Source organism: Nannobrachium achirus, assembly GCF_963921795.1.
Source record: "Nannobrachium achirus genome assembly, chromosome: 24".
NCBI classification, from domain to species: Eukaryota; Metazoa; Chordata; class Actinopteri; order Myctophiformes; family Myctophidae; genus Nannobrachium; species Nannobrachium achirus.
Window position 1 is genome coordinate 30,461,776 of NC_137831.1, and position 27,282 is coordinate 30,489,057.

At 42.0% G+C, this 27,282-nt stretch overlaps 1 protein-coding gene across 1 annotated transcript in view; it reads right to left on the reverse strand.

Annotated features, from left to right (window-relative positions):
- Positions 1 to 27,282, reverse strand: part of LOC308280209 (dystrophin-like) — a gene marked incomplete at both ends in the record, with an annotated part of 562,770 nt that overhangs the window by 126,959 nt on the left and 408,529 nt on the right. Inside the window, 12 exon segments of the mRNA XM_080720472.1 lie at positions 1,780 to 1,878; positions 3,043 to 3,192; positions 4,407 to 4,532; positions 5,251 to 5,398; positions 9,978 to 9,999; positions 10,002 to 10,173; positions 12,302 to 12,437; positions 13,392 to 13,564; positions 15,165 to 15,287; positions 22,153 to 22,323; positions 25,499 to 25,651; positions 26,246 to 26,380. Coding sequence (XP_080576598.1) covers positions 1,780 to 1,878; positions 3,043 to 3,192; positions 4,407 to 4,532; positions 5,251 to 5,398; positions 9,978 to 9,999; positions 10,002 to 10,173; positions 12,302 to 12,437; positions 13,392 to 13,564; positions 15,165 to 15,287; positions 22,153 to 22,323; positions 25,499 to 25,651; positions 26,246 to 26,380 — 1,608 coding nt within the window.

Consider the following 27,282-nt stretch of genomic DNA (forward strand, 5'->3'; position numbering starts at 1 on the left):
ATGAAATAACACAAAATGTTTAGAATATGGAGATATGCTGCCCTTGTCAGCAACCATATAATACATTGCCGTATTGATTTTTCGAGCACAGCCCTAGTCCAATGTCAGAGGCTCTGCAACTACAACCTCATGTTCAACTGGCCTTTGATACTAATCATCACCTGAGGCTATTTTCTGCAAAATATCCAATTAACACCTAAACCTGTCTAAGTAGCGCCCATCTGATTGTAGAGCAGCCATTTTCCACAATGTTTGCCTCTTTCTCATATACTATTTGACAATTTGGCCAATTTGGTATTAACAAGTTCTTAAAAAGAAATGTGCAGATATGCTCTAATCATCTACAGCAGTGGTTCTCAACCTGTGGGTCGGGACCCGCAGGGGGTCCCCAAATCATTTTGGGGGGGTCCCCCAGATGATGTACTTCATGTGAAACATTGAGTATAGAGGGTATCTGCACATTTCTAAAGTGACAATTTAAGGTGTTTTTAATACCTCTAAAATTACAAATGAAACATTGGCCAAATTATCAAATATTAGAGGCAGAAATTGTGAAAATGGCAGATCTACATGCTCACAAAGCCTTGCAACGCGAGGCGTTGTGGGCATGTAGATCTGCTATTTTCACAATAGAAACCGTATTATACAAAATGTAATGCCTCAACTCTTAATGCTCATCCCGGTGGGGTTCCCCAGTTAAAATATGATTATTTTGGGCCTGAAAAGGTTGAGAACCCCTGATCTACAACATAATAAAAAAATATATATACAGTATAATAAAAAAAGTGGTAAATAGTTTGGGAATCACTTCTCCAACTCAATGTCTCTCTCTCCACAGTCTGACTGCGCTCTACTGTCCCATTACTGCAAATAAACCTACAACTGTGAAGCATGCTGTGAATAAATGACTACAACTGAACTGAAAAGGAATGCACACAAACTAGTAAACCCAGCACACACACAGAAGAATGGATGACAGCAAAAAGCCTAATAAGAGCTTAGAAAGCACATGAGATCTATAATCTAACTGGAATAATGGACAAACATGAGCTGACACCAGTCCTTCAAACTCTAAAGTCAATTCAAAGCGATGGCATGGCTTTAAGCTACAATCCATGGACGTATTATGATGAATAAAAACATTATTTTAACCAATCTCTGGTATGTTTGTTAGAGTATGTTTATGCAATATACCAGTGGTTCTAAACCTTTTCAGGCCGCGACCCCCAAAATAATCATATTTTTAACTGGGGACCCCCCTTCCCTGCACAAGCACTTGGAATTGTTAAGAGTTGGCATGATTTAGTTTGATTCGATCTATTCCATTGTGAAAATAGCCGATCTATATGCTCACAACGGCTCGAAACGCGAGGCGTTGTGAGCATGAAGATCTGCTATTTTCACAATTTCTGCCTCTAATATTTGACAATTTGACCAATGTTTGACCAGAGGTACTAAAAAGGTCTTTAAAGTCCTTAAATTGTAACTTTAGAAATGTGCAGATACCATGTATACAGTACACTTATACTGTACTGTTTATTGTTGAGTGAAAAAACAATGTTAACGTTTAGCTAAACATCTGGGGACCCCCCTAAATATTTTGGGGGGTCCCCAGATGGGTTGGGACCCCCAGGCCCAACCAATATACAACTAGTACATCTGCAGTGGTTGGAGATGGTATCTCCACAGTCGACATTGTCAAGACAGTGCAGCATATCAGATTTTAGATATATTATCATAGTTCGTATATCTGCTATGTGTCTATGAACATGTGCTGACCGTCTCTGGTTGGTTGGGAGGATTGTCCTTGTAAAGCTGATTGGCTCGTTCCAGGACCGCCTCCACCTCAGGCTGCTTGACGTGGACTTCCTCTACCAGCTGACCAATGACAGGCAAGAGCAGATCAACAGAATAGTCATAAAATGTCCTCACAAGTGTAGTAATACTTTTGAGGACATATAGTAACGCACGCACGCACGCACGCATGCACGCACGCACGCACAAAGGCACGCACGCACGCGTTCACATGCTCTCAAACACTGATTGCACATAGCAGCACATATGAGCCTACTAAAAAGACACATGCGTGCTCCATAGCGCAGGTGGATGGAGGGAACCTCCAGCTGTGTAGAAAGCTGTTCTATTCTCCATCCTTAATGAGCCTCATTATGTTCATGCACATGCTGCATTATCTTTAGTTAACTGCATAAACAGAACAAAGCCTAAAGCCGAAAAAAAAGATCTACACAAGTACACAACCTTGTGGGCTTTTAGATCAGCCATTTTCCCGTGCACACAACTTAGTGCAGGAATCAGGAATAACTCCATCTCTAACACCTAAACCAAAATGTCTAATCCTAACCCCAACCTGAATCCCTTTCTAAAAGTCCATCCCCCAAAAATGTGCGGATGTGCGGAATGGTAGCATGTGCATCATGGCAGTATGGTGTGTCATTGTAGCATTGTGCGCCACGGCAGTACTATCCGGTCAGTGTTGATTTCGTCGACTAAAACTATGACGAAAAATGTTTGACGACTGCGTTTTTTTTTTCACTGACGAAAACTAAATAAAAACGAAATAAAAATTAAGCTGTGATGACTAAAACTAAGACTAAATATATTGACAATTTCGTCAACAAAATAAAAACTAGACTAAAATGTTAGGGAGGGACTATATAGTTTTAGTCTAGTTTTCTAAAGTCATTTTATGTTTGGTTGCTCTCAGGTGTTGCGTGCTGAAAATAGCCGATCTGCTATTTTCAGCACGCAACCAAGTGTAAAATCAGTCATTGCGATGCCACCAAGGCCTGCCAAAATACATTTTAGTCGACTAAATCAACTGTAGATTTAGTCGCCTAAAATCTTATGATATTTAGTCGACAAGAAAATTAGACTAAGACTAAAACTTTTCAGGTGACTAAATTATGACTAAAACTAAATTATATTTTATTCAAAAGACTATATGACTAAAACTAAATCTAAATTTGCTGTCAAAAACAACACTGTTATCCAGTGCGTGCGTGTCTCTCCTCTCTCTCCTACCCGGGGCTCCACGTCCTGGGGCTGGGCTTCCAGGGTGCTCCTGGTGCGGGAGGCCCAGGCTGACAGCTCGTCCATCTGGCCCGCCAGTCTCTCCAGCTCCCTCAGCAGGCCCTCGATCTCCAGCTGCCTCTCAGGCAGATCCTTGGACACCTGTAAAGACCGCGCAGACACCACAGTGTTCATATCGGCGGTGTTGTTGTTGTTGATGTGCCGGTGTTCGGCAAAGCTTCCCGTCTTCCACCACAGGTTCTCCACCACCAAAGAATGATGCAATGGTGAGTTAAAACTTTCAAACATGTTTGGGCTCATTTTAACATCTACTTTTGTGAGCACCCCGGGCAGTTTTTTAAGTTGTTAGTTTCAGTATTTAGGCTCTTCCTATCAAATCCATTTTAACTACAAATGAGTTTATAAACTTATTGAAACCACACGTCCTTGGTTCTGGTGACCAGGGCCGTGCAGGGAATATTTGAGAGGCAGGGGTTGAAATTTCTCCTTTCTCCTTTTGGTGACAATTGAAAATAGACGACCTCCGAGCTCGATGCGTTGTTGTGAGCTTAGAGGTCAGCTATTTTCGGTGCTTGATACCACACTGAACAAAGCATAATCAAGTCAATTCTGGAGATGTGGCGTAACGGTATGGCAATTCTCTTGAATGCTGCCTTCAGGTATGACATGGAAAGAGGGCATTTGTTTTTTCTTTCGCCACAGTAAAAACTGCATTCATCTGGAGAGGGCACTTTTTACAGAAGGATAAAAGGGCAGGGGATGCCCCTTTGATATCTATGTGTGCATGTGCCTGCTGGTGACTGATATTGTCCTTCTAATGCGTCAACAAGTTATTTTTCTCCACTAGTTCACGGTACACCCCTGAATACAAACACTTGGTTACAAGTACCAGTAAGACTCCCTAAACTCACAAACTTCAGAAGGCAATGGTAGCCAATCAGGAGGGAATATGGGAAATGGGACAGATCCATGTTGATGACATGACTTTAGGGATATTATAACGCTTTGTGTGATTTTAGGGCAAAATCTGTTGGAGCAGTGTCCAAAAATGTGTTTTGCAAGAATCGGCCTCATGGTGGCGCTAGAAGAGGGCCATGTGAGAAATGAGGGGTGGAGGTTGTGGTTTGTCAGCCAAGGAGTGTGTGTGTGCAAAGTTCGGCATGGATAGGGGCAACGGTGGCGGAGATATGAGTAGGGCAAAAGTGTGACGTGACGTGTGCCGGACAGACTGACAGACAGCCGGTGGAGGTTTTGATAGTAACTGCGACCTGACGGTCGCAACAAATGCCGTATTCAACATTTTGACTTGGGTAGCAGTAACACAGTGGGTCAGACGGGTCAGTGATTGGACTGACCTGAGCGAAGCGCGTGTTGATGATCTTGGCGTCTTTGTGCTTGTCTGCCGGCAGGTTCAGCTGCTTCAGTCTGAGGTTCACGCCGTCCAGCCTCCTCTTCTGGGTCGGGATCTCCTCCACGCGGGCCTGACACACACACACACACACACACACACACACACACACACACGCACGCCACGCACACACACACAAAAAAAATGTCTCTCTCGTCCAAATCTCTTACAACGCTACGTGCTGTGAGCTTGTAGATCGGCTATTTTTTGGCAAATGTTCCGCCCCCAGGATTATTTATGGATGTTGGGGATATATCGATTATGGTGATAATATCGTTAATCGCAATTTATTTGGTCAGAATAATCGTGACATGACATCTTCATATCGTCCCATCGTGTGTGTGTGTGTGTGTGTGCGTGCGCGCGTGCGTGTGTCAGTGGTGTAATGTAACTAAGTACATTTACTTAAGTACTGTACTTAAGTACAATTTTGAGGTATTTGTACTTTAATTGAGCATTTCCAAATTCCAGTACTTCTACTCCCACTACATCTCGGATGTAGTGGGAAAATGTAGTGGGAATGTAGTGGGAAAATAGCCGATCTACAAGCTCACAACGTGTCGCATCGCGACGCGTTGTGAGCTTGTAGATCTGCTATTTTCAACAACAAAAAAGTACTTTTAAGTACATTTTGATGCCAATAATACGTTTACTCATGCACCTTTTGAATTCTGGACTTTTCCTTGTAAAAGAATGTTTCTAAATTTCAGTATTGATACTTTTACAAGTATAAAAAAAATGCAGTACTTTTTCCACCACTGGCGTGCGCGTGTGTGTGTGTGTAACATTACCTGGACCTTCTCCAGGGTGTCCCGGATGTGCGCGGGCTCTGCAGGCTGTAAGGGGATGGCCAGCACGCCCTCGGCCTGCTCCAGCCAGCCCGCCAGCGAGCCCATGTCCTCCTGCAGCTCTGCTGCCGCCGAGCGCGCCTCCGCAGACCTGGGGAGAGCACTCCATCAGAACTCCAATCCTTTCAATTTATGTTGCTTTTCCCTTTGAACTGAAATATTGATGCGTTTGGGGGGGATTTGAAATGCAAACGGGCTCGGCTCCCGAATCCAAATCAATGAGGAGATGAGAGAGCGAGAGAGAGAGACAGACAGACAGACAGAGAGACAGACAGACAGACAGACAGACAGAGTTGATAGAATTGATAGAATTGATGTAGCCTGGAATGCCAGGCTAGATTAATGGGTTGTTTATTTGTCCTCAAGGAGGAAATACTTGATAATGGCTTTACTAGTAGTACTACGAGTAACGTCAGTAATATATGTAGTGCTGGTTGTACTAGGAGTCGTAATAGTTAAAGGAGCTATAGTCAACTTTTTCTTGAAAAACGGATGCTAAAATAAAAATAATGTTTCAAAAATATTTTATAAAAAAACAAGCTTCATATATGTGTTTCTATTCAAAAATGACCACAAAAACCGTAAAATAATGATAAAATAATCATTTTGGCCATTGTCAGGCCGAAACTTTTTTTACATTCTAGTCTATAGACTAGGATGTAAACAAAGTGTCTGCCCTACAATGAAAAGGTTGACTATAGCTCCTTTAAGGCTAGCTGTCACTATTCTTGGTTCGAACCGAAAATGAATTGAAATTGACGTGCAATTCAGTGAATCCAAATCACAACCCGTATCGCGATTCATTTCCACGCATGTGCATGTCCGATTGCACGTCCGAGCCACAAGGCTTTGTTATCGTTTTTCTGTGCACCCCGCTTACGCGTGCTTCCGACGGGGGAGGGTGAAAAAGAAGGCGGCAGAGAGATAGACTGCATTACTTTCCATTTCACCATGGCCACTGCTGAAGTCAGCGACGATGATGATAATACACAAACGGAAGAATTGGAAAACCCTCCCGCTTCCTTCAAGTCAAAAGTGTGGAAATATTTTGGCTTCCCAGTGAGATATGAGGGCACTCGACACGTCGTTGACAAAACGGCTACTAGTCCGGCTGCCAGCATTAGCATTTATTCATAGGTATGATATTTGGTATATAGTTTTTTTTATTGGCCTAAAATGTTGTCTATATATAAACGTTCATGAAACCACCTGCTGACGGCCTGTCAGCATTGAGCAATTTTTTTTATTAGGGGGTTAAAGTCTGTCCCATTCACTATACAATAAAGGGAAAAAATACCCCCTGCTTTGAGTAGCATGTGAGGGGTCAAACGAGGGGTTTATAATTATTCTGAATCCATTGCAAGCATTTGTTTTGCATGAAAAACTTTCCTTGGGCTTAAAAAGCCCCCAACGAAATTATGAAAAGTGATGACTCATCACTAAACCATATTTTTGTGAGTCTGTTTTTAGGCCAAGGAATGTTTTTCATGCCAAACCAATGCTTGCAATGATTTCAGAATAATTATAAACCCCTGGTTTGACCCCTCAGGCCCTCACATGCTACTTAAAGCAGATTTTTGTGGGTATTTCTTTCCTTTATACAGTATAGTGTATAGTAAATGAATGGGCCCCACACTTTTACCCCCATAAAAGAAATTGCTCAATGCTGATAGGCGGTCAGCAAGTGGATTCATGACTGTATGTATATAGACAATATTTTAGGCCAATAAAAAAACTATATACCACATTCCATACCCCACCCCAGCCACAACAAAACTGTCAAAAGTGATGACTCATCACAAAACCATATTTTTGTGCGGGTGTTTTTAGGCCAAGGAAAGGTTTTCATGCAAAACAAATGCTTGCAATGGATTCAGAATAATTATAAACCCCTTGTTTGACCCCTCACATACTACTTAAAGCAGATTTTTTGGGGGTATTTTTTTCCTTTATTGTATAGTGTATTATTGCGACCGTCAGGGAGCAGTTTACTATGAAAACCTCCACCGGCCGTCCGTCCGTCGGTCGGTCGGTCACACGTCACACGTCACACCTTTGCCCTGCTCATATCTCCGCATCAGTATATAGGGCTTGTTTGTTTATTGTATGACATCACGCCACATCATCAACTGTGGACTCTGTGATGTCATCGTATCGCATCAGTATATAGGGCTTGTTTGTTTATTGTATGACATCACGCCAGATCATCAGCTGTGGACTCTGTGATGTCATCGTATCTCCATATATGGCCATCTCCGTATATGGAGATATAAGTCGTCCATGCCCAAGTATGGGCTGGTGAGGTCAGACTTTGTGTGATGCGTAGGTTATCTCCATATATGGAGATTCAACATTCCAGGCAATGCTCTCTTCCCTGGTGAGAATTGCCCCTTTATATAGGGCTTGTTTGTATATTGTATGACATCACGCCACATCATCAGCTGTGGACTCTGTGATGTCATCGTATCTCCATATATGGCCATCTCCGTATATGGAGATATACGTCGTCCATGCCCAAGTATGGGCTGGTGAGGTCAGACTTTGTGTGATGCGTAGGTTATCTCCATATATGGAGATTCAACATTCCAGGTGTAACTATGGCTGCCCGTATGACGTGAGAGGTGGAGGTTGTGATATTTGTGGAGATAAGCGACCAACGGTCGCTTATCTCCCGATTAGGGAGTCTTACTGGTATTAAGTGAATGGGACAGACTTTAACCCCCTATAAAAAAAATTGCTCAATGCTGACAGGCCGTCAGCAGGTGGTTTCATGAACGTTTATACATAGACAACATTTTAGGCCAACAAAAAAAACTATATACCAAATATCATACCTATGAATAAATGCTAATGCTGGCAGCCAGACTATACCGTTTTTCCGATTATGCTCCACACGAGTGCCGTTGTTATTCTCATTCTCATTTGTAAAAATTCAAATAAAAGTGACTTATTGGGAAACAAGTGTTTTTCTTTTTGGTTTTGAAATGCTAATAATTAAAAACTAAATGTAGGAAACAAAAAATTGAAGGACCCATAAAACATTTTTGGTGCCAAAGCGCCAGCGCTCGCCCAGCAGTCTGCACACACCCATGTGTGTAACCTCGCCTTTTAGGGCGAGGTCGCTTCTCGCACTTAGGGCGTCTTACTGGTAGTAGCATTACTAGTAGTACCACGAGTAGCATCAGTAATATCAGTAGTGCTGGTAGTACTGGGAGTTGTAATAGTTGCGACCGAGTCCGTAGGTCGCATTTACTACCAAAACCTCCACAGGCTGTCCGTGGGTCAGTGAGTCAGTCAGTCAGTCACACTTTTGCCCTGCTCATATCTCCGCAACCGTTGACCCGATCCATGGCAGATTTTGCACACACACTCCTTGACTGCCAAACTACAACCTCCAAGGACCCCCGGAGCCCCAGGGACCCGCCCCAGATGTAAAAAATGACCAAATGTGGTCACACGTCACACTTTTTCCCTGCTCATATCTCCGCAACCGTTGACCCGATCCATGCCAGATTTTGCACACACACTCCTTGCCTGCCAAACTACAACCTCCAAGGACCCCCGGAGCCCCAGGGACCCCCAGGTCCCTGGGGGACCCCCAGATGTAAAAAATGACCAAATGTGCAAAAATGACCAAATGACCACCGCAACGGGGCTGCTCACGGTGAATTCCCGGGGACCACCGACTCCTGGTGCTCCAGAACGGATGCAAAAGTGGTGGCGCCCCCAGTGGAGGACCCCTGCCACTGCAGCGCACATAAAATGCCGTAACTCGGGCTAGGAGCGTCCGGGAGAGCCGGGGCCGGTACCTATTCGTCCGCCAAGGCAACGCGGACACCCCACCCCTCATTTCTCACATAGCCCTATTCTAGAGCCACATTCAGGCCGATTTTTAAAACACATTTTTGGACACTGCTCCAACAGTTTTTGCCCTAAAATCACGAATATCACTACACAGCATGTCTACACTCATGTCATCAACATGGATCAGGAAGATTTTGGAAAAACAAATGTTTGCCCTATTTGTGGAGATAAGCCACCTACGGTCGCTTATCTCCCGATTAGGGAGTCTTACTGGTAATAGTAGTAGGCTAGTAGAAGTAATTGTTGTAGTAACCAGGGGCATAGTTCCGCCGATTTAAAATGATTCCAATACGGAACTAAAACTTCCTATGATTGGCCGCTAGTTGCGCTGTTTTCCCCCCCGGCCGATCGCAAAAAGAATTGTTCTCCATTGGACCCCATTCACACACAGTTTTCTAACCTTAATTAACATTTTCATAAATACTTTATGGTTCCTATCGCTAGTTAAAAATTGCCTTTCAATCACAATGATATGCGTTTTGTGAAAATAAGGTCCCATTTATGTTAAAATTGATGATAGTGTTCCGGGGGGCGTGGCCAACTAAACTGATACCAGCCGGCTGTGTTCTTCTTCGTGTGCTGTATTTCAGGAGGCTCCGACCACATTCTCCCATGTATACCTGCGGTTGCACGTGACCGTTGGCAGCCAATAGCCTCCTCTGGTTGCATTTCAATCTATGATTGGGCGACACCCATGCCAAGGACCCAAAATACTTCAGTTGCGCTGCATAGACGCCAATGGCTTCAGTGCGAAGCCATTGGATTCTATGCAGCGCAACTGAAGTATTTTGGTCCATATATTTTACGGTCTATGGTAGTAACAAACCTCCTCTTGCGTTCGGTGAGCAGTTCGGTGACGCTGGCCCAGCGTGTGTTCAGTACTTTGACTTGTGTCCGTATCTGAGTGCCGTCCTCTGGCGTACTCTGCTGGCTGATGTCTTCCCCTGCTACTGTCACTTTGCCTAGCAACACCTCCTGGCTGGGGATGGCGTCCGTTAGTTCCTACACGCACACACGCACACACGCACACACACACACACACACACACACACACACACATACGCACACACACACACAAATGTAACGACCAGTAAATAATCATGCTCGGAAGTCATCGGGATACTGTATCATGGTCTTCAATCACACTTTAAAGGACAACTTTGTTTTTAACTACAAGGGTTCATATTTTAGATTGTAATTTGAGAAAAGAAAAGATGAGTGTTAAAACATTTTCATTTACTTCTTTCTATTGTTTTAGTGATATCAGTGGGTGGGGGCATGTGTAGAAGTGGCTACATGTCTTTTTATACACAATAAGCCGGCAATTTCTTTATTACTATTTACAGTAACACTATACTAGCCTCCATAAGTCACATCTGCCCATGAAAGATTGCGGTGCATCCTGGGAATGGGATTATTTTGTCTAAAAAGCCATAGCTACTTGTACGCATGCCCCCACCCACTGAAATCAAAATCCTTAAACGATAGAAAGCAGTAAAAGAAAACCTTTTAACACTCATCTTTTCTTATCTCTGATTACAATCTAAAATGTGTGAGCTTGTAAATCTGCTATTTTTCAATTGATTGATTGATTGATTGAAGACTTAATTAGAAGTTTGCATAGAAAAAGGTACAGTTTAATGACGGTACAGTTCACTGGTACAAGGTCTACTAAAAGGAGATCCTAGAAAAGACTAAGCTTATTTCCACAGGAAACCATTAAAGTATCTCATATAACATTGAAAGACAGACGAATAGAACACAGTACTATGCAGTAGATATAGAGCAGTGAAGTCATGATGTCACTCGCTCATCCCCCGGTTCACATAAGTAAGTTCTCTATGGAGAATAACATTGAGTCATCTTAAAATCGTCTCATATAAGCACTGTGGTCCAAAAATAAACAAACGGTGTCCTCGATATTGTCGGCGAGGTGGCTCTGCATGGTTTATGATAGTCAGTCACTCATATTTGATAAAGCCTGTTTCTAGCGAAAATGTAACTAATTCGGCGACAGTAACATTAGCGTTTTCTCACCATCAGCTGATTCTTCATTTCCATATGAGTCAAACCGTGGAGATCATTTGTTTATGTTTGGAACACAGTTCTTATATGACGCGATATGAAAAAAGTCTATGGGAATTCAGAATGGGGTGGTAAAAACATGAACCAGGTAGGATGGGTAAATGACGTCAGACTTCACTGCTCTATAGTCAGTAAAAATAAATAAATAGCTAAAGCATAAAATAATTACTGGTCTTAACGGGTTAATTCCTTGGCATGAAAAACGTTTGAGAATCTCTGGTTTAACTTCTACGCTATAGGTGCTTGTCCTTTGTGTGGCGTTATGAAAGAACGCGCGTCTGTCCTGAGATATTGGAGATGGAAGTGCCAGCTGCTCGCCAGCCAGTCACAAGCTGTCGCTTGTTTAGCACCCCGAGGTGTGCATGTGTGCAGGTGGGCCAAGAGAGCTGATCACATGCATGCTAAAGTGGACTGGTCAGCTCTGATCACACACACATGCACACGTGCGTACGAGCGTGCACATACTGTGACACACACCCTGATATATACTGCTGTGTGTCTCTCCATGTTTCATAATACGTATAAAATGTATGTACTTACGTATAAATACGTATAAAAGCATTCTACATTCAGGTACTGCATTTATACATAACATACAGTATATTCACTTAAAGCTCCTATGTATTGGTATCACAATGAAAGAAAAGGTTTGAAAGAAAAAAATACCATGACTTTTTTATATTAAAATGTCCTCACGACCCAACAGTGGGCCCCATTTGATACTATTTGAATCTATTCGATACTATTTGATAGTATTCGATACAATTCAATACCATTTGATACAATTCAATTCTATCCGATACCACTGGATTCTATTCGATACTATCCGATTCTATTCGCTACTATCCGTTATTATTCGATACCATTCAATTTTATTTGATTCTATTCGATACCAATCAATTCTATTCGATACAATTTGATTCTATTTCATACTGTGTGTGTGTGTGTGTGTGTGTGTGTGTGTGTGTGTGTGTGTGCGTGTGCGTGTGTGTGTGCGCGCGCGTGTGTGTGTGTGTGTGTGTGTGTGTGTGTGTGTGCGCGTTACCCTGAGGTGTTGTCTGTGTGCTGCTGGGTCGGTGTCGTACAGTTTGAGGGAGCTCTCAGCGTCGCTCAGCCAGTCCTCCGTTGACTTCTTGTCTGCCACAAACTTCTGCCACTTAGCGTTCACCTCCTCCCAGCGCCTGAACGCACACGCACACGCACACACGCGCACACACACACACACACACACACACACACACACACGATAAGTGTATACAGTACAATGATAAATAAAACATTGTAGGGAATTCTAGGGCAGTGGTTCTCTTCTCACACATTTTTGGCTGCAGTAACCACTTACACTGATTTCTGAAGCCAAGTGCCCCTGACTACAGCATTTTGCTTAGAGAAATAGACAACAAAACTCAAGTTCCAATGCCAATATGTTCAAAATAAAACGCCATAATGGCAAATAAACATTGCTTTCTATTCAGTAACAGTTGTACTAGACAAGGTATTGATGTAATTTGGTTTAACAATTTACAGATGAGCAGGTTCACATGAAGTCTGTTAATGTTGTATCATTAACCACAACAGTAATATACATAAGTATTCCCATTTTCTAGTTTTTCTCCTGTATCCCCTGCAATACCCCCGCGTACCCCTATTTGAGAAACTCAAGAGAGTTCTAAGGGAATTCTCCTAAATGAGGAACTAATGTGACTGGAAGCCAGCTCGCAGAAATGAATGAATGAATGAATGAATGAATGAATGAATGAATGAATGAAGGAAGGAAGGAAGGAAGGAAGGAAGGAATGAACAAACAAACAAACAAACGAATGAACAAACGAATGAATGAATGAATGGATAACTGCCCTGGTGTTTTCCTTCGTCTTTCTTTCGTTGATTCTTTGATTCATTGATTCTCCATCAGTCTCTCTTAGTGGAGTCAGTTCAGTAAAAGCTAAGGTATGGCAACATGACTGGTGTCTTGCGCGCTTGTGAAGGCGTTCGTGCAAGACACCAGTCATGTTGCCATACCTTAGCAACAGGCATGATGAATTTATTTTAAGAAGTACATTTCCCCCCCTGTAGTATGGCAGCTGCCATACCTTCCCATTCCCAATTGACACCTCTGGTCTCTCTCCTCTCACCTCAGTCGGTCGTGGTACAGCTTGTTGAGTTTGTCCCAGTTGGTTTGGAGGAGCTGGGCGTTGTCCTGGATCCTGTGGCCCTCCAGGGGCCGGGTCCCGGCCAGCATCTCCTCCTTCCTGGCCAGGGCCTCTTCCACCGGGCCCTGCAGCTTGTCAATGCTCCCCTTCACCTCCTGGAGGAGGTGGCAGACAGTGGTGTTAAATACATTCGTCCTTTTAAATGTAGGCCTAGAATTATTGAATGCTTTAACCAGTGAAAAATAGCAGATATACAAGCTCACAGCGCGGCACCAAGTGCCGCGCTGCGAGCTTGCAGATCTGCTATTTTTGAAAAATCGTGAAAGTTTGAAAAATCGTGAAAGTGTCTTTTGAATCCTTCTAAGTTTAAAAAAAAAAAAAAACTATGTTTCTATGTCAGCAATCTGGCCAGCCATCGTCAAAGAAAGGGTCCTTTTCAATAAACTGGAGCTCAGTTAGTCTGTTCTTGAGAGACTACTATGTCAGTGGTTCTCAAACCTGTTCATGCGAAGGACCCCCAAAATGATATTTATTTGGCCATGGACCCCCATGTCATAATATTTAGTTCCAGGGACCACCCAGAAGCAAGATTTTTAGTTACAAACGTTCGCTTTGAAAATACATATATTGAAAGATTTGCACACCATACATTGAAATACACACACATAATTAAAGGTAGGGTAATTGCTATAGAGTGTTTGCTCGGTCTCCATGTCTCTCCAGCTCTTCATTAAGCAGAAAATGCATTTTCAGGATAGGTAACTCAAGACAGGATACAGATTAAACAAGTGAAAGTTGTACAATCGGAAATGGAACGTTATAAAAATGAGAATGGAGGGTACTGGGTAGTCAGGCGTTGACACTATGGGCCGATTCATACTCCACTTTTAGAGCCAAATTTATTTAGGTTCGGCTCTGTCCAAACTACAACATGACGTCATTCAGAGGTTCGGGGTGGCGGGTACCGTCATTAAGTCGGCTGTTCGGTGCCACCGAGATTTTGTGACCAAAATAAATTCAGCTCTGAAATTTGAGTATGATTCGGCCCTAAGGTTGCCCACCTGCGCTTGGCAGGTAAATACAACTTTTGGGCAGTTGGAGATTGCTTTCAGGTTGCCCGACTGGGCGCCCAAGATATCAGTCTAAACACCCAAACGTGGCCAGAGAGCGCTGTCTTTTTGGTCTGTGGAATGTAAAAATAAGAGCACTGTTGACCTATAATAATAAAGCAATAAGCCACAAGAAGCGAGTGGTTACCGGGGTAGTATACACCGGCTGAGAGGCGTTGGGAAACACGAGGCACAGCCGAGTGTTTCCGACCCTCTCAGCCGGTGTATAATACCCCGGTAACCACAAGCCTCGCGTGGCTTATTGCTCTTCTAAAACGGTCACAATATGGCAACATGAAAATCATAGACATGTACCAATTAAAACTGTTCTATTTCACTAATAATACACAATAAGGTCTGCTCTGCAAGAAAGTAGTTCCCGGCCAGGCAGCAGAAACTACACAGGTGCAGATAATTGGTGCACTGTGGAACACTGTGGAAAGGTTTGATATAAACTGATTCAAGGTGTGGGTTATAGTCTCATATACCACAGCAACCAACCAATCAGAATCAAGGAATGGAACTAGCCGTTTTAGAATGTGCTTTTTAACTCTTGTTACCAGTTGTGTGTTTTATAACTGACCTGGAGACAGCGCTCTTGCTGGGGAAGGTTGTGGTAGACAGACCAGTGTGTTTTATAACTGACCTGGAGGCAGCGCTCTTGCTGGGGCAGGTTGTGGTACACAGCGGACCAGTATTCAGGAGAGTTCAGCTGGAAATCTGCCACCGAGACGGCATGGAGCAGGGACTGGAGCTCTGACAGGTACTCCTATGGTACACGCACGCACACACACATATGCACAAACACACAAGCACACACGCACATATACCGTCACAAATACACGCGTGTGCACGCGTGCATGTGGAAGCAAACACACATACACAAAGTCAGTCGGATATTCAAAACAAAAAAAAACTTGGGAAAAGTTCAGAGAACACGTACAAACTAAAGTCGACCAAATAATGAAATCTCCAAACACATGCTAGTTATCACCACAAATAACACCTGGGACCACACGTCTAATAAAGGGACTTCTTTTGACTTCAACCAACATCCAACAATACTGACTAAAATAATAGCATTGATAAAAGCCAGGTTTCTGCCTCTAAAAGATTTAATAGAATCGATATAGAATCAAGGAAACTGATCTTGGTTTGAAAGCATGGTCACCGTTGGAGGTGCGATAGGCCTGTACAGTGTAGAGTTGTTGTCTATGCAGTAATACTTGGTTGTTGTTTATTGTGTTTTGTTTGACAAAACAAAAATATATTCTGTTCAATTTAATAGTGATCAAGGCATAAATTCGGATCATGATACCAGTTGAGAGCCACTTGTCTGTAACAGTATTTTATTTTTGTATAGTACTATTATAGAGTTAGAGTTATGAAGAAGTTGGTTGAAGTCAAGAGATATGTCGGTTGTAGGGCTACAACACTTGATAGAACTAACCATTTAATTGATTATTAAAAAATTAGATAATTGATATATATGTTTTAATACATAGTGAAAGTAGTGGAAATAGCTCACTGTGATCTTGTACGTAGATTTGGTATTATGACTATTGTTGTGCGGCAAAGTATAAAATAGAGCTTAAATGGTTTATTGATGTATAAAACTTCTATATATAAAACTGTGCATATTGATTATACGATTAATGGAAAAGGTAACATAATGGTTACTGTAGTTGCAGTGTTCATTTTGTTGACTAAAACTACGACGATGACGCTATATGGTGACTAAAACAAAGACTAAATATATTGTAATTTTTCGTCAACAGATAAAAACTAGACCAAAATGTTAGGGTGGGGACTAGTGGAGAAGAGATCCAGATTACTTTTCCCACCACTGGTTTATATCAACCATCACAAGACAAGTTCAAACTACAGTTAAAGCTTCAGTCAAATAGATTTTTTGTTTTAAATCTTAGGATGTGATGCTGTTTAATCCTGATTCCAGTGCTTTGACCGACTCAAAAAGCATACGGCCTCAGTGATGGAAATCAGCTCTTTTTCCCCCCTCAGCTTTCCCTCATTGCTAGCTCTCCATTCCTTTTCCAATAAATGCTTCTCTTTTGCTTATTGTCAACAAAGCTCCTTTTGATGCAGAGCTCAATAACCACGTCAACCCTGTCGTGCCCAATTTTGGGGCATATAATTAAATTATTAAACAAATCTGACAATAAAGGAAGAAAGTGAATCGACAAGCTCACAACAAGTGAGTTCACAATTCTTTTTTTTTGGTAAACCCATAGCATCCTTATTGTGGGGAAGACTTTCGCAGGAAAATAGCTCGGTCAACAAGCTGACAGCGCGTCACAGATCTGTTATTTTCAGCGACATTATTCCATGTGGTTTTCAACCAGTGGCCCGGGGATCACCAGTGGTCCTTGAGGGGGTTCCAGGTGGTCGCCAGCTAAATGATGGAGAGTTGGTAACCAAATGAACCCTTATCTTTAACTAAGATCTTTAACTCTTGAGAGTGTAAAATGAAACGAAATGGGTCCATTTGGTTTTATTTCACTCTCTCAAGAGTTGAATTATATTGTTAAACATCTGCATTGCTTAATTTACAAGAATTCTACACAAGTAGAGAATGCAGAAGAATTGTTATGTCGGAGGCTAAATCTCATCAAATGGTGGTCCGTGGCTCAAATACAGCATAAACAACGGACCTTGAAAACCACCGAAAATATACTGGTACAGAGCCCTGAGGGACTCCGGTCAACTACAATAGGGTTTGAGTGGTTAAGTGGTTCGGTGGTTATGCAGTCCCTGGGTCTAATAGTCAATTGAACAATGTCATTATGGAATATAGAGTGTGAATGAGAGTGCAGCGCCTGCAATGGAGATGCCTGGATGACTCTCACACTCTAAATGCAAAACGTCGCCTCCGTTGGGTGGAAACCTCACATGTCCAAAACTGATACTTTTCAGGATTAAAATGCCAAAACAGCTTAAATAAATGCTGTAAATAGCAGATCTACAAGCTCAAAACACGCCGCTTGTGGATCTGCTATTTTTGATAGTTTTGTGTGACGCTGTAGTGTGATCAAGTAGGCAGTTAACCCATTAAGAACTGGAAGGAAAACATTATTACGTATTATTACTTCAACTATTATTTCATGAACATTTTATAAATAGCAGATATATAAGCTCACAGTGTGGCACTGAGTGCTGCGCTGCAAGCTTGTAGATCTGCTATTTTTGAGAAATCCTGAACATGTGTGCAAGTCTTTGAATATTTTCACCCGATTCTATAATGTCTTCTAAAAGGTTTTTTGAAAAACTCATGTTGCTATCATCAGTGGTTCTCAAACCTTTACATGTCAAGGGCCCCCAAAATTATAGGTATTTGGCCGCGGACCCCCATCTCATGATATGTTGTTCCAGGGACCCCCGGTAGCAAAGATCTGAGTTACAAATGTTTGCTTTGACCATGATATATTCAACGATTTGCACACGTGTTCCAAGATTTTTTCAAAAATAGCAGATCTACAAGATCATAGCGCGGCACTCGCTATGAGGTGCCGCGCTATGAGCTTGTATATCTGCTATTTTTCAATAGGTAAAGTATAAAATAATTCCAGGTCTTAATTTAATATGGAGATAAGAGGTTTCTTCCCCCACAGCAAATATCTACTCGTTGGGTCGTTTCACTTCACCACCACACTTGTGAATATGCCTTTGATATGTCATTAAAAACAAATCCATATCATAACAATACTGTATATCGCTTGTACTCCCCCTTATCCTAGAGTTATCCTAGAGTATCGCGGAGGCAAATATCGATATTTTATCATATTGAATTATTAAGAAAGCACTCTCCATCGTTTACCTAAAAGCATACTGTACATACACTGCATGCTTAGCTCTTTAATGTGTCCAGCTATGTATGCTTTTTTTTATAGGTATTCTTTTCTTCTTCACTTACAGATATCGTGTCACAGATGTCTTGTAATACATCAATTATCGCAAATATCGAGGGCCAAATATGGTATTAAATTGTGAGTTACCTCGTACCGTCCCACCCATAGTCAGTAAAAGGGTGATGTGACGTCTTTAGTGTGACTCTTTCCCAAATAGTGGGTCGGGACACATGTTTGGGTTGCAGACCAGTTGTTATTGGTCACGAGTAAGTATCCCTTTTTTTGTGTCTTCCATAAAAAAGATATAATAATAATAATCACAACTGAAATATTGAACTATTTTATACATTAAATAAACAAAATAAGTTCCATAAATAAAAGTTTAAGTTTAAGCAGTGAAAATGCCATTTTCACTAGTTTGGGTGCTGGGGAAAAGTCTAATTTCTCTTTTGGGTATTAAGCTAAAAAGTTATGGGAACCACAGCTTTAGTGCTACTGTCTCTATATAACTGTGTTTTTATTATTATTAATCAAGCTAAAACCAAGCTACCGTTTACATTACATTATGCAAAGCTATGGCTAACATTTGGCCCCATCTCATGCTGTGGTTTGCCTGCTGTTTCTATAATGATGGATACAAATTATGCTAAAATCCTCAATGCTAATTCCTGAAGAGTGTGTACTGTGTAACCAAATAGACCTATAAGCGTTCATTTGTTTAGTCGAACACTAAGGATTTGACTGTGTAGTATTGAGAATGTCAATATACTTTTTATAACTCATTTCATTGCAAGAGATGCAACTCGAGCTTAATCTTGACGCTTAACTCATTTAGACCTGGAAAAATAGCAGATATACAAGCTCACAGCGCTTCACAGAGTGCCACGCAGTGAGTTTGTAGATCACCTTTTTCTTTTCTTATCGTGAAAAGTCTTTGAATATTTTGACCCAATTCTATAATGTCTTCTAAATCAGTGGTTCTCAAGCTTTTTCATGTCAAGGAACCCCAAAATCACATGTATTTGGCGGCGGAACCTCATCTCAAAATATGTTGTACCACACATCCTGACCACTGCGGTACAACATTGTACTACCTCTGACAGGTGTACTTGTGTATGTGCTTGTTTGTGTGGTGGTGAAATGAAAGGAGACCAGAGTTTGACCACTTGTCCACTTAAACCCCACAAAGTATATACTTCGTTGGACAGGGCATCCTATGCTTGATCCGCTCCTTTTCTCCCCGTAGTGACCTTTAGAAATTGTCTATTTTCGTTGTTAAATCTTCACCCTCACAATAGGGACGCAAGGGTTCATGTGGTTAGTTGTTCATATGCACGTATAGCCTTTTTTTGTTCTTACGGTAGTTTTGTCCTTAAAGGAGGACTTAACCACTTTTCAACCTATCTTCATATAATTGGTCCTCACAAAAAAAAATATATATATATATATATATATATATATATTTTTTTTTTTCTCAGAGGAGGGCTGTGGGCAGGTCAGAAACCCATCGTCTTGTGACATCATCGATTGGGAATCCAAGCCAATAGAAACTGCAGGCTTTCTATTCCTGAAAAGTTGCAATGTTAAAGTGTAAGCCATTATTCTTGCGAAATATTTTTTTTAAAAATATTGATAAATTTTCTTTTTGGGAAAATGATGATGTCACAAGACGATGGATTCTGAACTTCCCACAGCTCTCCTAGGAGACTTGGACCGAGTAGAAAAAAATTGCGCTATTTTATTATGAACATTAGTGAGGACCTATTATATGAAGATAGGTTGAAAAGTGGCGAAGTCCTCCTTTAAACTCCAGTGCTATTTGTTAGGTACTGGATGCCCTTTCCCTCAATCATCATCAGAATCTCACCATAACCCAACCCTTTTAAATGACAAAACACGTGTTTCACCAGGAGAAACCAACTAAAAATATACGATTTCTCCATGTTTGAAGTGATTTATGATGATGTCAGATGTATACACTTTGCTTGTTTCGACAGAGCTGTGGAGTGTGGTGTTCTCGGGAGTGCTTTATTGTGATTGGGTGACTTGGGATACATACATCTTCAGTGATTGGCTGGTCGGGGAACTGCATGGGGGCAGGCGTGTTATTGTGAGTGGTTGACGGGGAGGGTGGGCATGCGGTGAGACAGAGTCAAAGACAGGGCAAAACCAATGAGACTTGGAGCATGTGAGCACGTTTCACATGTACACACGTGTAAAAAACACACCACAATGCAGCAAAACAAACAAACCCTAAAAAAATGAACTCAACTCTGAAGTGTGATCCTTTTGAAAGGGAGATTGTAATCAAAATGACCTCTAAAACAATGTCTGTTTAATAGTAAAACAAAAAAACAACACAGTACCAAGTTCCCCAAAGAGTAATTCTGTTCTATTGCTTAATTTATGCTCTGACGTACAACAATACAAAAAAATAGCCAATCTGCAAGCTCGCGGCACAACACGGATGAGGCATGTCGTGAGCTTGTAAATCGACATTGTACAACAAAGTATAAATTTGGAATGACATTTGTTTTGTCTCGGCTTGAATCTTTGGTCTCAACTGTAGGTTTTAGAGCTCAGTGGGCTCTTCGAAAGACCAGTCTGAACACAAGAAATATCTACTGTAGCAATGTTTCTCAGCAGGTGTCAGGTGGCCTGACAGTGGGTCATGAATACTCCTAACTTTAAAGGAGTAGTTCACCCCCAAAATGAAACATTTTCTATTGATTACTCATGCCATGGAGACTTGAGTTCAATAATATTTTTTAGTATTTGTCATATTTCTATCTCTCTATAACTTTTTTTTGTCTTAGGAATGCGACAAATACCAGAGAAACATTATTGAACTCAAGTCTCCATGGCTTGAGTAATCAATAGAAAAAAAGTCATTTTGGGAGTGAACTACTCCTTTAATACAGGTCCCTGTCAGTGTTGGGCAATATTACTTAGGAAAGTAATATGTTACTTATCACTTATTACTCCTTTACAAAGTTAATACATATTACTTTGCGAGGAGAAAAAAAAACTGTTTCAGTTGAAACTGAAACGTCTGTGAAATCACTTACCCTACCTTTAAGACTTTTGTATAGAAGAGGCCTATTCGCAGCAGACATCATCTTTGGTTGCATGTGAACTTGGCTATAGCGTTAGTAACATAAACTTGTCTTGTCGAGTTATTGTGTTAGTGAATAGAAACCCAGGCCACATTGTCGTTGGAGAGTTCAGTTAGTATGCCGTGTGGTTGTTGTCGGGCGGAAACCTTGTATGTCCAAAACATTTAAAATGTGTATAAAACCCTGACACACTTGATCACTTTCAGAGCTATAAAGTAGAGAAATAGACCATCTAAAAGCTCTCAACGCGTCGAAGTGCAAAGTGCTGAGAGCTTTTAGAACGGCTATTTTTGCTGCTTTTGTGGGACACTCATCCCATCAAAACTGGCAAAGCATCCGTGTCATTTTAGATTTTCTTTGTGTTCGAAAATAGCAGACATACAAGCTCACGGTGCGTCTCTTCGCGCCGCGCTGCGAGCTTGTACATCTACTATTTTTTTACATTTTGGATTTATTTTTTAAACAAATGATTTAGAAGGCATTCGTAGAATCGACCTCAGGTCTTAATAGGTTATACAACGAAGTAGGGCTATCAAAAAAACAAACAAACATGGAAAGTTTAAAAATGTTAATATGGAGATACAAGGTTTCTGCTCGACAACAACGGTAATCATGGTTAGTGAAGATAAAACCAGGCCTGTAGGAAACTCACACATTGTCTTTTGAAGGGTACGAACTTGCCCTCCACCTCAACCCAGCGTGTGTTCAACTGGAGTAGGCGGGGCTCCACTAGCTTGGCGGCTCCGCCCTCTGACAGCTGACTGGCTAAGCCCTGCACCTCCTTAAGGTCCGCCCTCTTCTCCTCGAACTCTGAGCCAATCTCCTATTGGATAGAAAAACCAACCCAGGGGAGTGGGGGTGAGGGGCAGGTCACTCGCTATTGGCTATTTTTTTAAAGTCCAGCGTGGGTGTAGGAAAGTGCGCACACACAATTAGCCCCCACACTTCGGGAGTCGAAGACAAAATAAACAGGACGAAAAGAAAGCGTACATTCACGCCACGGTACATGAACGAAAAGGACAGCATATCTTGTTTGTACCGAAGTCTCACGTAGTCAGGCGTCTCGGAGATCTCCCACCTAACAATTATGATCTCAATTTCACGCTTGAACATGGGTGAAAATATATATTTTTTTAAAACCGCACTTTAGCAACAATGCAAATCCTGATATCATTCATACTGGGCAGATATCAGGATTTGTTAGGTTTTTCCTAGCAGCCGACCGTTCTCTGAGCTTTTCTAGCCCCCAACGTTGAATTTACTTGTCTAGAATTTTTTATTCTACTGTCACTTTATTTTAATTCATTCTCACAGTATGTGTTCATCATAATTATTTCATTATGTGCATTCTGTGTCTTCGTTGACCATTGCATTTTCTCTTGTTTATTTTTGTTTTTAAGCACATTGAGTCTGCGCTTGTCATATGAAGTAGAGATATATAAATAAACGTGACTTGACTTGACCTGATCAGGTATATTAGTAGGCGGAGATCTCTGATACGTCTAGCAACACCAGACTACTGTAAACCACACCAATACAAATACTGTACAGTGCACAAGGAAGCCATATCGATAAAATGTTTTCCGCTTCTGGCCATAGGAAATGACGAGATAGGTGCTGCAGTTAGGAGGCACACACTGCCATTGAGACTTTTATTGACATCAACCAGTACAGGTGTTTTTATCCTTTGAAGGTACAATCCTTTGAAATACAGCTAATAGGCCAATACATACTCCTTCTGACGTTGGGAAATCTTCTGTTTCGGACCAATCTTTATGTGTCGCAGACCGATTTTTATGTTTTGCGAGTATTATATATGAGATTTAAGTTTTAAAAATAAGAAATCACAACTTTTCATACATTAAAAACTAAAGTTTTCTAAAGTATTTCATAATAAATAAAAGGCAAAAATCGAATCATTTCCATAAAAAAAGAAAAAAAAAGTTTAAGAAAGCACTACTATGAGCTCACGACGCGGTGTGGCTCGAAACAGTGAGCGAACAGTTCCAGCACCGCTCCTTTTCCGAATGAAAGTTTCGGACGTCAGAATGGGGTATGTATTGTGCTTAAGTTGTTTGTGTGTGTGGGTTGAGTGGGGCCAGGGGGTCGGGGTCGGGATCGGGGGCTGGGGCACTCTTCCTGGGAGCTATTCAAAAATAAAAAATAAATCAAAAGAAGAAGCAAGCAACCCAAGTGAGAATGTGTAGGACAGGACGGGGGGCGGGACGGCCCCCACGAGGGCTGTGGGACAACAAGAGCGAGACAGACAAAGAGGGGACAGACAGACGGACAGACGGACGGACGGACAGCGTGGCATGGTGGTGCGTTGCGGTGATGAGGCAGGCAGAGACCGCTCAGCGGAATGTCATAGTGGTTATCTGGAAATGAACACACACACGTCAATGAAAACAGACAGACAGACAGACAGATAGAGAGAGAGAGAGAGACCTGGAGGTGTGGCCGGAGGGGTCACACCTTCCTTGTCTTTGTGCTGATTCATTCTTCTCAGAAATGAGAGAGAGAGAGAGAGAGAGAGAGAGAGAGAGAGAGGCGGGGGGGAGCACTCGATCAGCACTCCGATTTCAACGATTTCAACGATTTCCACTTTGAAATGAAATATTTATATTTTGGGGATTTGAATTGCAAACAGACTCGACCACAGAATCCAAATCGATGATGAGAAAGAGAGGAGAGGAGAGGAGAGGAGAGGAGAGGAGAGGGAAATCAACATTTTCTCTCCTCTTAATTAAAACATTTAGGGGAACAATTTTGAGTGTCTTATTCTCAGGTCTTATGCGTTAATTAAGTGATGACGCCAACATCTTATTATGCAAGTCGCACTGAACACTTAAGGTTTAAGACTCGCCAGCATTGGGTGTTCATATGTTAATTAAGGGGCGCAATGCGGTGGTCAGACCACGTCTTGAGCGCAAATATAAATGTTTGGTTGTAAGGACACTGCAGTTCGACTCGCCCATAGCTCAACAATTCTCAAGGGATTTGTTTTAATTCAAAATTCTCTATATTCCTTGAAAAGTTTCAATTGCTGCATCAGCCATGATTGTATTGTCTCCCTATAAAAACATATCAAGCGAAAATGAAACGTCGGCACTCAACGGGTGCACAAATCCATATTGGCATTTACAATGATTTGAGCGCCACAGTGCGGCTGCCGAGTTCATGTGTAGCACTGCTCGGCAGCACTTAAATTAATAGATCTTGCCGTTAAAATAGGGTCCCCAATGTTTTAAATAAATCCAATAAAGAGACATCAAATATTTCGCGATGGAGAATGCGATGAGGAGGACAGGGGAGAAGAGATGAGCGAGAGAGAGAGAGATTGTACGTACATACTCATATGCAGATTTGTGTACATACAGTATACTGTATGTGCTGGTGGAAGTGTAACAGTATAATGTTCATGTGTTCATGTACTTATTATCGTCTCTGTCTGTGGGGCGGAAACCTCGTTCTGTACGTCCAAAAAACTTTACTTTTCAGGATTCAAAATTCAAAAGCGGCAAAAGTTGCAGATCTACAAGCTCGAAGCGAGCTTGTAGATCTGCTACTTTTGCTGCTTTTGTGTGACGCCGTAGTGTGATCAAGTCCTGGAACGGATTATTGCTCTTTTACACTTTAACTATTGAAAAATAGCAGATATACAAGCTCACAGCGCGGCCGAGTCCATGCTGCGTCTTTGAACATGTTGACCCAATTCTATGTCTTCTAAATCCTTCTTCTGAATCAGTGGTTCTCAAACTTTTTCAGGTCAAGGACCCCCCAAAATTACATGTATTTGGCTGCGGACCCCAGTCTCAAATTATGTTCCAGGGACTCGGTGCCGCACTGCGAGCTTGTATATCTGCTATTTTTCAATAGCTAAAGCATAAAACAATGGTTAAAGCGGCTCCGGATCTTAATTTAACGTACGAAAAAAACGCAAATAGCTAGAATAACGCAGATAAGAGGTTTCCTGCCCGACGACAGCGGCGTGCTACCTTGACGATCTTCTCCTCGGGGGGGTCGGGGAGTTGCTCCACGCTGCGCTGGATGTCGTCCAGCCAGGCCAGCAGGTCATGTGACTTCCTGCGGTACTGGTACCACTGGGGCGCCATGGCCATGGCCTTCCTGTTCCTGGTCACGCGCAGGTCCTGCACGCGCGTGCACGCACACGCACACACACACACGCACACACACACACACACCGTTAGCTTGTATTGATCTGTGGATAAATTACAGAGTGTGTGTGCACTGTACAGTATGTGTTTGTGTGCATGTAGGCCTGTCACAATGATTACATAATCGCCTAATCGCAATCATTTGAGGTAATCTCAATTATTTCACACGATCGTCATAATCATTTCCACGTTGAGAAATGTTCTTATAGTTTCAAAGACTATCAAAAAGCAGTGGAAATAGCAGATCTACAAGCTCACAAGGCATCGCGATTCGATGCGTTGTGAGCTCGTAGATCGGTTATTTCCACCACAAAGGTATGAAGAATAAAGTTATTAAATATGCCAGTCATTCCTTTGTATTTGTAGGTTATATTTGTCATATCTTCTCTGTGCAACGTGACATGTATTTTTTACTCATAAGCTCCTGTGTTCAGCAACAAAAACACAGTTAAATCGTCAATCGCAATTATTTGTGTGACAAACTGACAATCGCCACGTAAAATCTCATAATCGTGACAGCCTTACAGTATGTGTGTCTGTACATGTGTGTGCGTGCGTGCCTGTTACCTTGACTGTGTTGTACTTGCTGTTGAGCTGGTTGTGTTTCAGTCTGACTCTCTCTCTCTTGTCCTGGTCGGGCGCCCTCTTCTGCAGGTTCTCCCCGCGCGCCAGCAACTCGTTCACCGCCACCTCCTCGCAGTCCTGCGCACGCGCGCGCGCACACACACACACACACACACACACACACACACACACACACACACACACACACACACACACACACACACACACACACACGTATGTACACACATCCACGCACGCACGCACACAAAGAATGTACATGTGCAGACACATGCGAAGAAGTACAAGGAATTCAATTAGAGTTATATGTTGTCCATGCCTTACCCCTTATCCCTAAACCCCTTTTTACTATTTCAAAAACCTTTTTATACATTTCAAATAGCTGATCTACAAGCTCACAACGTGTAGATGTAGATCGGCTACTTGGAGTATTTAAATTTGTTTTTCAAAATAGTAAAAAAGGGCAAAGAAGTTTAGGAATAAGGGGTAGGGCAACGAAAATATAGCTATACGTTTTGTGATTGAGTGTGTGTGTGTGTGTGTGTGTGTGTGTGTGTGTGTGTGTGTGTGTGTGTGTGTGTGTGTGTGTGTGTGTGTGTGTGTGTGTGTCTGTGTGTGTGTGTGTGTGTGTGTGTGTGTGTGTGTGTGTGTGTGTGTACTGAATGTGTGTGCACACGCCGCTATCGTGACTTTGCGAGAGAACCGAATGTTCCCAACAAGGACAGAGAGACGAGGTAACGTTATATAAAGTGAGGTGAGAAGGTGGCGGATTCGCCCGACCCCCAGAGGTCAGGGATGTAGTAGTGGATGGAGATGAGTCAGAACTCCTCCAGAGTTGCAGTGTGTCAGTAAAAGTACAACAGTATTGGCCTCAAAATGTACTTGTCTTGAAGTAGGCACAATGTGTCGCATCGCAACGCATTGTGAGCTTGTAGGTTTGGCTATTTTCAAATGGTCGAAATGTTTATGATGCTGAAGTGGTTGTGTATGTTTTGTTAGAATAATCAAAACCTACAAAGTAA